The 12,303-nt window shown below is 38.3% G+C and overlaps 2 protein-coding genes across 4 annotated transcripts in view; both read left to right on the top strand.

Annotated features, from left to right (window-relative positions):
* LOC134792074 (serine protease nudel) overlaps window positions 1-12,303 on the top strand; it is a 388,506-nt gene that overhangs the window by 101,376 nt on the left and 274,827 nt on the right. The window lies entirely within an intron of this gene.
* The window catches only part of LOC134792079 (zinc finger protein 768-like), a 63,532-nt gene that overhangs the window by 35,864 nt on the left and 15,365 nt on the right, over window positions 1-12,303 (top strand). For all 3 annotated transcript variants that reach the window (XM_063763216.1, XM_063763217.1, XM_063763218.1), the window contains exons 2-4: window positions 8,557-8,717; window positions 10,498-10,689; window positions 11,637-12,273. In XM_063763216.1, coding sequence (XP_063619286.1) covers window positions 8,577-8,717; window positions 10,498-10,689; window positions 11,637-12,273 — 970 coding nt within the window. In that variant the 5' untranslated portion in view covers window positions 8,557-8,576. The remainder of the gene's footprint in view (window positions 1-8,556; window positions 8,718-10,497; window positions 10,690-11,636; window positions 12,274-12,303) is intronic.

The raw sequence follows: 12,303 nt of genomic DNA, 5'->3' as shown, positions 1-12,303 counted from the left end.
TTCGGACTTGCTTACACTGGACCTATAGTTCAATTCCAAGCTCTGCTCTCTTGCAGCTTGGCCTTCGGCCTCGCACAGAGGCGCGCCGTAATCGGCGCTCCGGGCATTCGGCCGTCAGCCAAGCTCACACTTGGCATTACCTGCAGCTTCTGGCCTCGCATGGGAAGGCGTCGGAAACAGGTCTTCGGTGTTAGGTGGAGCTCGGCCCTGGACCTCACTTTTTGACATAAATCTGTTTTTTGGGTCGTAATTGGTTAATGACGGAGCTTGATTTTCCTCACTTCGGCTCTTTGGACTGTCGACCAGACGTTTCCCTGATACAGTCAATCCGCTACTTTTTACTAAGCACAAAAGATAAGGGCCTCGCAAAGATCTTCCGGCCAGGGCCTCGCCAAGATTAAGACCGCCTCTGATGCCGCGCGATACTGTTCATACTTTATAAAACTCTTTTCGTACCTTTATTGAATAAATTTTGCTTGAAATTGAAAAATGCACTTATTTTATAACTTCCTTACAGCAAAAACATGTTAACGGGTAAAATTTTGGTTTGAATTCGTTTTTCATTAATCAAAGGTGTTTCAAGGCCACGCCGCCGATTCGCCGCCGCCGCCGACCGATTTTGACCGGCGCGCCGCCGCCGGCTAAATGCCTATCGGCGCTCATATCTATCACCTATATAGTAAGATGTTTTAGATGTTACACAAACAAGCCATAAACAAAGCGGTCGAGCATAGGGTGCCGATTTTTGAATTTCGACCGCTCGATTTCGTGTATTTCGTCCAATAATATCCCCAGTACCCGGCATTTAAATTCTACTAATAGAATTGAAAACGAGTGGTCAATACCACTCGATTCCCAATTTCTATCGCTCGGATTTCAAAAATTAGCATTTCGCTGTTTTCCACTGATTTTCGAGTGACGAAATCGAACGCTCGAAATTCAAAAATCGGCCCCCAGTTTCTGTGTTGGACCATTAAATATTTTATTTACTTTATTTCTGATCCGTACTTAAATCTATTTTTTGGTGTCTATTTGTTACCAGAAATGTATAAATGGTAGTTTTTGGCAAAAAAAATATTGTACTTCTTTTAATCGTTAGGTAGGTTAGGTAGGTACCTAAGTATATCCTATACTAATATCAGCCCATAAAAAGTCCAGCAAAAAACCATAGGTCATATACATGCGGTCAAAAAAATTAAAAATAGAATTCGCGTCCGCCTATCAGCGCGGAGTGGGGCGCAGACGGCGCGATGACATCACACGGTGCAGTGCCGCGACCGCCAGCCAGCTATTACGCAACATACGCCCTTGATCTTGACTGCGTTTGCGCCGCCGAGCGCACGTATGGCGCTCGCGACTGGCCTAGCTCCTTTTGAAGACGCCCGAGGAGTTCCCTCTAAATACGCATGGTGTGAGTTGGTTTAGCTTTTGTATTATGATTTTGAATAATTTTGAATGCAACAGGTCTGTTTGACGCGCATTTTTGCGGACTTGCGATTTTCACGTGACGTTGGTTTGTTTAGCACGCACGATATAGGCCTAGTTTATTTTGAAGACGTCCAAGGGCTTTCCATTGAATTGGCATGAGTTAGTTTAGCTGTTCTGTAATTTTCAAACGTTTTAGCACGTAGGTATGTGAGCAAAACTACGTATAGGTAGGTACCTATATTCTGTAAAATGCGTGGTTGTTGTGTGCGGTAAACACAATGCGGTTGATTTCCCATTAACAACGCCATATATATGCATATCGCTGCAAGTTCCGATACGTGTAAATGTAATGAAAATAGTACATAGTAGTTGGTTTTTTAAAACACAAAAAAAGCTTTAGATAAAATAAACTTTCCAGGTCAAACAAAGAAACTATATCACGTGTCGTGCGATATCGAATAACTGTGTATGGACGTACCCTTGTCTGTTACGACATATCTTGATAGCGAAAGTATTTACTTGCTTTACTGATAGTTAAATATAGTTAATAACCGCGTTTTCATTGAAAATAGTGGTCATCCCATGCTTGATAATGAAACAATAAATGTAAGATTTGTATTGACCAAATGTGCAAGTTTCATAATTAGCATCATCGCGGTTAGTCTAGTTGCCCAATAAAATTGCTAGTCACTCGTGGGCATTTAACGGAGGTCAGTGATTACACACAAATGGTGTTTCCATTAGCGTAGATTCCATCACGATTCACAGAGCCTGTACTCGCTGGGATTCCCTGACTATGAGCTTAGCAGATTTTATGATCAAAAATATGGAACTTCACTAGGCCCACATCAGTGTTATATACTACCAATAATAAAAAAGTCCATAACTGAAGGTCGAGGCCTGTTGGTATTATACTGCCTGACACGTGTAAGAGTTATCAGTGTGATACACCAACAAATTAGCAAAAAAATAACTTAAATTTTAATCAAAACAAAATTCTATTGTAAAGTTCTTATTAAGCCGGCTGATAAAATAGTAATGATGACATTATTATAACAATAGATAAGTGATAATATTAAGTCATTGCGCGTGTAAAATAGGCCTCTGGAAGCTGATAGTGATAACGGATACACGTGCGTACGCCGTATGTACTTAAATATGTAAATATAGTTTCTATAGCCGATGTTTCGCGCAATGGAAAGAGTCTTATGAGTGTATGATCTACGAACTTTTATGGCGTTCTTGCTTAACTTGGCTGTTAGTCACGACGCAGTGCCAGTGCGATCTTGGTTTTGATGTAGCGTACCTATGTGATGGGAAAACCAGTCTCATTACATATTATCTAGATATTATTACGTAGATCTTAGGATGCATTTTTTTAATTTATTTAGAAACAAACAGTCATACATGGTTTATGAACATATTTTGAAGACAAGAAGAGTAGACCTATAGTTTCATAACAAAATAACATATAAATATGTCCGTTTAGCTTCTTGCTTCTCTATTGTCAAGGCGCTAGAGTGCGTGCTAAGATATTTTTGAGCACCTCGGCCGCTCCGATATATCTGATGGCGACTGTACACGTTGCTTATCATGAATAGTGACACAAAACAAAATGAATTGCCATTCGATTTTAAATCTTACCAGTAAAAGATAGAATATTAAATGCAATAGCATTTCATTTCAGTTGTGCCACTGTTCATGATAAGAAATTGTGAAGGTATATTTAGGTACAGACAATCTTTTTTTAATCGCTTGAAGGTGCCTTTCCGTTTTATCTAAATACGATTAAAACCAAATTTGTGATAAATAAAAAAATGCATCGGATTGTAATCTACGATTGGTTAAGTTACCCGCCTCAATTTGATAACTATGGGTGTTTTACCAATAAGGAAGATATTGTTAATTTCTGTGTGAATGAAGGAGGTACAGTCAACTGTAAAAATATGGGTGCACACATCATACTCAAAAATAGGTCCCATAGCTCTTATGCCAGCGAATTAAGAACTATGGGACATATTTTTGAGTAAGTTATAAGGTAACGGGCCCCAAGTTCGTGTTAATACGTTATTTCGTTAGTTTTGTTTCTGGCGCAAATAATAAGTACTTAATTCAAATATTTTTAATTCAAATTATACATATGAGAAAAATCTGTATTATTTAATTTCTCAATAAAATAATAACCAATATTTTAGTGATTAAACTGAGAGTAATACGACGGTCGAAACTGTCAGACAGCCGCGAACAGCTGTGTTGTATGCGTGCACTTTTTTAGGCGTAAGGTGCGCGCTCTCACTTGTTAAGCTTATAGGAAGGAAAAGCTAAACCCATTCGAATAAAAGTTTTTGGGAGTGTTTCTGTGGGTTCCTTAGTAATTGATTTGATAAGAAAAAAGATTAAATATATGCATAGAAATACCTTAAAATTGCAATAAATCGACTCACGAAATAGCGGTCATTTTATTTTACGTGTGTCTCCTATTTCGTGCCACTAACGAATCAAGGATTTTCTAGATACATTTTGAGTGCTTGTTTTTAAATATAACAACGAAGATAATTAAAAAAATAAATTAGAAAACAATTAATGTATTTCATGAAGTTTCGTATGAGCGAAATTCGGTAAATGTTTTTTTCACTAGAATTCTCATAAAACGAGTTTGAATGTGCACTAGTACTAGCACAATTTTATTTATTTGATTTATTTTTGTGTATGTTTATATTTAACGTATAAGATAGTTAAAATTTTTTTTTAGATATATTGTTTTTTATTATTATTTTTTTTATTTTTTTTTATATAGTTCGGCTTTTAATCAAGTATTAAAGAACCCGCATGGTTTACAAAGTCTTAATTCAACCATTAAAGTCGACGAGTACAAAAAACTTTAACCTAGCCCTCAATTTAATTTTTTTTTTTAATATTATTTTTAATTTGACCTTACAATTACTCGTAAGTAGGTAAGACCGTTAAATATTTAAAATGATTATCAGCAAATTATCACCAATTACTCTAAGAAAATTTACTCCGAAACAGGGGACACGAATTCACGAACTTAGGAGCTGAGCTAAATTTGTATCACGAAATGGGAGCCAAATAAGAGGTTCACGAAAAAATTCATATAAAAAAAAGTTTCAACTAAAACCCTATAGTTTATACATTTAATTATGAACAAAGAACTAATATAACTTACTCAAAAGCTTTCAAGGTATTGATATGCTTAGTAATATTTAAAAAAATATACAAACTCTCAAGAGCCTTAACCTGCCGAAACAGGGGCCCTTTACCTTATGCACCCATATTTTTACACTTGACTGTACCTAAAACCATACGATGCTAAGTAGGTATATTTAAAGGGGGCCACTGATTAACAGTCCACCAGACGGTATCGGCCTGTCAGTTCTTCGGAAGTGTCAAAATTTTGTCCTAACTGACAGGCCGATACCGTCCGGCGGACTGTTAATCAGTGGGCCCCTTTAAAGAAATTGTATATGCATACTGATTACTAATTTACAATCATTTATTTACATATTACAAGATATATACAGTGGTACTATTAAACGAAATTAATAAGTAGCTTAAATCTAGAATAGGCCCTTGGGGCATTGTACCAAGGATGCTGGCGGCATTTCCTCGCTGTATCACAATGCTGATACGTTGTGCGAGGTAGCCGCCAGCTCTTCGGTCACCAGTTATGTCAACCAGATGCTTCGCAATTTCTGCGAAAAACATGTGCGCGATGGGACCGCTGGGATGGGTTAACCGTACAATTTAACACTTGGTTAACGGTTTAACGTGTTAATTTACATGGTTAATTTTCGTAACACAAATAATTCAATTAAATTAAGACTAATCACAGCTTCTTTATTACGTACCTACAAATGTTTTGCAATTCACTCATAAAAAATTGGTTTAGATAGTTACCTATAGAAATAACGATAAAAATGTAGGTATCTAACAAAAGCTTAAGGTCGATATCCGCGAGGCACAAACATCCAAAAGCATTTTGAACCATCGTATCTAGATTTAAATAACCAAATTCCAAGAAAACGGGCCTATATAGAGACCGTTTTTAAGTTCCACGAATCAATCGAACCCGCCTTCGTTTGCAAGTCAAGGTTACGGGGGGGCTAGCCTATTATTACGGTTTTTAGAAATATAATCGCTTAACTCTTTAACTGATTTTCTAAAGCAATAAGTAATTTAAAAAACTGTGAGCACGTACCATCTAGGTTATTTTTTTAAATTAAATTTAAGCGATAATTATTTTTTCCAGCTGTTGTCATTTGCAAGTAACAAGACGGCAATATGTTTGCCATTGTCGGTCAATGAATGTCATAATCATAAAGTACCAATTTTCATAGTGCGAGTGAAACTTTGTAGGGAAGTTAATTTTTAGGGTTCCGTACCCAAAGGGTAAAACGGGACCCTATTACTAAGACTTCGCTGTCCGTCCGTCCGTCCGTCCGTCCGTCCGTCCGTCCGTCTGTCACCAGGCTGTATCTCACGAACCGTGATAGCTAGACAGTTGAAATTTTCACAGATGATGTATTTCTATTGCCGCTATAACAACAAATACTAAAAACAGAATAAAATAAAGATTTAAATGGGGCTCCCATACAACAAACGTGATTTTTGACCAAAGTTAAGCAACGTCGGGAGTGGTCAGTATTTGGATGGGTGACCGTTTTTTTTTTTTTGCTTTTTTTTTTGTTTTTTTTTTGCATTATGGTACGGAACCCTTCGTGCGCGAGTCCGACTCGCACTTGCCCGGTTTTTTTTAGCTAGCCTATTATTGTGTCCCACTGCTGGGCAAAGGCCTCTCCCCTTGTCTTCCACGACTCCCAACATAGCGCCTGCTCTGGCCAGTTGTTGAGAAAGGTGTCTAGGTCGTCCTGCCATCTCCGTCTGGGCCTGCCGCGTCCGCGTTCTTCTTCTGGCATCCACTTGGTAGCTACACTGGTCCATCTGTCTGGACGCATACGGCAGACGGGACCGGCCCAGTCCCATTTGTCCCAAAAAATTATAAGTTATTTTAATGTGTAAGGGCATTTATTTGACGTTTGAAATATGAGAATTATGATTATCAACTATTTTATCAATCGTAACCAATTTTATTCATAGATATTCTTGTTCAAATGTAAGCAATATCAAAATATCTAAGATTATGCCTAAGAATTAACATTTTACAAGAGATGGAAAGATGGAACAGTAACTTTTATCAGTCCTCTTTTTTAGATTGGTACTACTACTAATATATTCTCCAATGCGAACTAAAATTGATATTAACTAACAACGCTTTTATTGAGAAAAAAATTGTCTGAGTTGTCTGACGGCAAATATCTTGCCGTTACCCACTAAAGGGTTAATGTCGAAGGATCGCCATAGAAAACCTGTTTGTATACGATCTTCAATTAAAAATATTTGTTATGGATCGCGTCTCGTCGCACTTAGGATCTCCTGCGGCAAACGTTTGTAAGTCTGCTCTCGATAAAAAACGATAAACAACCGATTGTGTGTTATATAATATCTCCTGTGATTCTTCATCGCGCAAATATTGCTGCATAACTTTGTTTGGACTTCAGTCTTCACTTTTCCAACGATTCCAGACACAATACCGGGGCGTGCAAAAAGTTTTACGCGCTATTATTCGCTACTAAGTACTCTACAAGCGCAAATGTCCTTCCATGTATTAGGTATGAGGCCAAGGATCTTCAACGGATTTTTCATGTATTAGTTTATGACAAACTGCATGCTTTCGCTTTGTTTGGTTTTCTTCTTCCTTCCACGCGGCCACTGCTGATAAGAACCTTACGAATTACTCGAACCAAATAAATTTCCAGATTATTAGACAATATCTTCTCTGGTATTAGTTATTATAATTATTTAAATTAGCCAATGTGGATGCTGCCACTATTGTTTTTTTGATTTTAGAATAGGATCCACGAGGATTCAACAGAACTCCTCAATTTTATTATTACCTACTAACATACGTAGCTCGGTACAAATAGCAACACTCCTAACTGTAATTCGGTGGACCTTATTCAATCAATCAATCAATAAACCTTACAAACTAATATATATAAACAATAATAAAAACCTTATATACTAAAAAATCATTTTCCTGACGCAGTTTTCTACAAAGCAACAACACATACAAAACACATAACGAAAGGCATAAGGTCCACCGATGTACAGTTGCCATCAGATATATCGGAGCGGCCAAGGTGTTCACAATATCTGAACACGCGCTCTAACGCCCTGACAATAGAGGCGTGTTCCGATATTTGTGAGCACCTTGGCCGCTCCGATATATCTGATGGCGACTGTACCTACCTACAGTTAACAGTGTGGGCGATACACATACAATACATACATACAAGATTGGATTAATATTAAAGAGACTTGTTTATTTGGCTCCCGGAATGAATCATACCCGGAACCGGATTGATAGAAGTATAATTATTTTTCGTGATACCTAAAAAAAATTAAGCAATGAGTTCAGGAGTGCGATGGTGCTAAATTAACTTGTTATAGGCATTGTGGTAGTCCTCCAATCAGATACCGAAGAGCGTAGTAGTCCCGAATTTCCTTTTTTAAAATACGAACAGTTGATACATAATTAATTTTTCTTACAATAAATTAAAAGAACTTTGACCTCTTCTTAGGAAAAAGTTAATTAAACAAGACTTGTAAGAATGTAGGATCTCGATTTGTGTGGGTCTTATTTATTTATTCCTGTTATAAATCGTCTTATTAATAACTAGGTACCAACTAGGTACTAAACAAAATGAATAAAGAAAAATAAATAATAAATATTGGGAACATCTTACACAGATCGACCTAGCCCCAAACTAAGCATAGCTTGTACTATTGGTTGTACTAGGCTACGATATAAACATACTAATACCTATAGATAAATACATACTTATATACATAAAAAACCAACCATGACTCAGGAAATATCTGTGTTCATCACACATATAAACGCCCTTACCGGGATTTGAACCCAGGACCATCGGCTTCGCAGGCAGGGTCACTACTCACTAGGCCAAACCGGTCGTCAGATGTTCTATCGATAACGTAACCATGCATGCATGTAAATAATGTATGATTTTTCTGTATTGTTTACAGCGGCGGGAGCTAGCTCAGACATGGGAAGTGAGCACTATTGCCTAAGGTGGAACAATCATCAGAGCAACCTGCTGGGAGTTTTCAGCCAGTTGCTTCACGACGAGAGTCTGGTAGACGTCACGCTCGCCTGCTCCGAGGGTGCCTCCATAAGAGCTCACAAAGTAAGCATGTTGTACTACATTATTATAAATATCTGGGAGACAAAAATGCGCGTTTTCCCAGGGCTAAGACCTAGCTAGATAGAAATCGTTTGAGCCGTTTCCGAGATCCCCGAAATATATATATATATATATATATATATATATATATATATATATATATATACAAGAATTGCTTGTTTAAAGGTATAAGTTTTTACGATGCAGATTAAGCTCAAATATGGGAAATGAGAAGCAACTACAGGGACGTTAGCATAAAGCAGGCCACTGACGAGCCTTCCAAATGGCAAATCCTAATATTAAACATTGTACGTTTTTTACATTCACGGACCGATTTTGGATTGCAGCCACGCTATTTGGACTGTTGGAAGGCTCGTCAGTGGCCACCTTAAGGAGCGCGTATTGCATCCAGTGATTTAACGCATATACAAATTTGTAAAAAATTTTGAACAATAGCTGATAATATGAAAATTACTTCTAAAAATGTCGAACTCATTGATTACTTTTTTTTGCAAAAAACGCGAACCCGTGGGCTCGCACAGCCATCTCGGGCACGCTTACGTTCAGTAAGATAAGAACCTGGACCCACAGGACCTTAAATAGGTACCTAGTCTACTTGGTAATTTAATACCTAACCTGTTTGCTTAGGCATTTAATTTATTTTGCATTAGGTCAAGGCATGGCAATGCATGAACGATTGAAATATAAAATACAGGAAACTAGTTACACGTGATTGTAAACTATAGTATGTATCTTTAGGTATTTAGTAGTAGTTAGGTAGGTAGTACATAAACAATTTGAATATTACAGCCAACCAAATACAAAACCGCCTGGATCAGTCACTGAACGACCTGACTTTAACCTACATTATATGATCATGTACCTACCTAATGTTTTCATCTATCCTCAACTGGCTTAAGGAGGCAATTGAGGGTAGATTTTGTTTCGGTACTTTTATTTAAATACCTAAAGATACAGAGTGAAGAAGATACAGAGAGACAGAAGCGCTAAACAGTGGCCTAGCGGTAAGAGCGTGAGACTTTCGACCCGGAGGTCGCGGTTCCAAACCCCGGCTCGTACCAATGAGTTTTTCGGAACTTATGTACGGAATATCATTTGATATTTGCCAGTCGCTTATCGGTGAAGGAAAACATCGTGAGGAAACCGGACTAATCCCAATAAGGCCTAGTTTCCCCTCTGGGTTGGCACGCAATGCACATTTGATCAAATAATGGACAGGTAGAATACCACCCTTACATATAGTTTGACCATGCAGGGACTGTCATTTCGAAATTTCAAACATAGACAGAGAGAATCATACTGTCTTTGTCGTATGCTGTACTAGTACCCAAAAGAAAGGGATGAGTAGGTATAGGTAGTTTTTTTTGTTTTGATTTACTCCCAAAATTTATCCACATCTCCTAGGATGGAGCAAACTCAGATTATACGCATTTAGAACCAAATGAAGGTATCGAAATGATTTTCAGCTTGCTGGGAATTAATTCCTCAAAACGCTTTTCTTGGATCTAATTTGACTGGCCTATTAGACATGATTTACTCAAATCAATCGTCAATCGCAAACCTGCACTTGTCTAAAAAAGTACGTAGGAGATTTTTACGTACTTAGATAACAAAGCGTGAATGTGCCATAATAATAAATGTCTAATTTCATAGAATTTCACGTTTATGGTGATACTTGCATTTTTTCATTCCAAAGTCTGTGAATACAGATTTAATTGTTTCTATAAATTTTACTTTAAAATATATTTTTCTCGCTATTCAGGTCGTTCTCTCTGCGTGCTCTTCCTACTTCCGTTCGCTGTTCGTGGACCACCCCTCGCGGCACCCCATAGTGATACTCAAGGACGTGGGCCTGGAGGAGCTGCGGACCCTGGTCGACTTCATGTACAAGGGGGAGGTCAACGTTCAGTATTGCCAACTACCCGCGCTCCTCAAGACTGCTGAGAGTCTTCAGGTATGTTTTTTATGATAGAAGGCAAACGAGCAGATGAATTGCTTGATGGTAACCAATTACACCGTCACCCGTGGACATTCGCAACTTTAGAGGGGTTGTATGTACGTTTCCGGCCTTTAAGATGGGAGTAAAGTAAAAACATATACAAAAACACAAAAATGCGCGTTTTCCCAGAGATAAGACCTATAGCTAGATCGACTTTTCGCCCCCGGAAACCCCCATATAGCAAATTTTATCCAAATCGTTAGAGCCGTTTCCGAGATCCCCCAAAATATAGATAGGTACATATAAATAAATAAATAAATTATAGCTGGTCAAGCAGATATTGTCAGTAGAAAAAAGCGGCAAATTTGAAAAATGTAGCCGCGAAGGGATGTCAGCCCATAGAAATTTTGAATTTCGCGCCTTTTTTTACTGACAGGATTTGCTTGATCAGCTATAGTTTGTTTTGGCCTATTGGTTGATAGGTTAGCCAATAACCATGTTAAAAAAAAGCTTTGATGTACTACGTAACGTACCATGGCCGACTTGATGTTCATGAGAAAGATCAATGTCCAGTACCTTCCTATTGACATCTGCCCGCGATGCTTAAGACTGACGAAAGTTTCAATTTACAATGCTATTAAAACTCGAGTTTAAAACAATCAATCAATAGCTATCGCTGGCAGTAGGTATAATAAGATAAGCCGCTAGCATATTTGGTACACTTCTTGACGAGTAGGCAGGCACAAGTCGTTTTTACTTGTGAGATGTGCGTCTAGATAAGTTTTTAAAATAGGTACCTACCTAACAAAATTTATTTAGTACCTATATTTACATCTATACGATGCCTCTGTCACTTGACTGGGGAATATATAATAATATACACGGTGGCTAAAAAATAACTTAGCGAGGTTTTATAAGAAACTAGTGCAGTAGTTAATAACACTTGCTTTTTTTCATTTCAGGTCAAGGGATTAGCTGAAATGACTACATTAAGTGCAGCTGGTATCGATACAAGAAACGTTCCTGAACCAATGGATGAGTGCCAATCCAAGGACACCAAGGAGTGTCAAGAGTCCCACGAGAGACTAGATGGTTGCGAGAAATGGGAGAGAGAAGAAAGGCGTGACTTGAAGGATACCCGTGATAGAGAAAACAAGGATCGAGACTCAAGAGAAGCTCATCCAAGAGAAAGTCGCGAGTCGAGGGAATCACATAGAGAGCATAGAGAACCGCGAGACTTAAGAGAACATCGCGACCATCGCGATGTGAGGGAGCACAGAGAGGCGAGAGAGCCTAGGGAACCTCGTGAACCTAGAGAAAATAGAGAACCGAGAGAAACTCGCGAGCATCGCGATGTGCCTCGGGATTTAAGGGACAATAGAGAAATTCGAGAGCCTAAAGAAATAGAGTCATCACCTCCAAGGATATCGCCATTACTGTCAGTTCGGAGGTTTAGAAATGAGAACTCTACAGAACCTCCTACCCCAACGCATCCTCCCCTGCCCAAGGATGAACCGCCTGACGAGCCAATGCGTCCTTCGTCGCCCGAGGACGACGCAGTATCTATAAGATCAAATGGGGCGCAAAATGAAAACATTGGTAAGTATATATTGTACATATCACAAAATG

This window comes from Cydia splendana, chromosome 7 (assembly GCF_910591565.1).
Source record: "Cydia splendana chromosome 7, ilCydSple1.2, whole genome shotgun sequence".
NCBI classification, from domain to species: domain Eukaryota; kingdom Metazoa; phylum Arthropoda; class Insecta; order Lepidoptera; family Tortricidae; genus Cydia; species Cydia splendana.
Note: the sequence above shows the minus strand (reverse complement) of the source record. Positions and strands in the feature narration are given on the sequence as shown.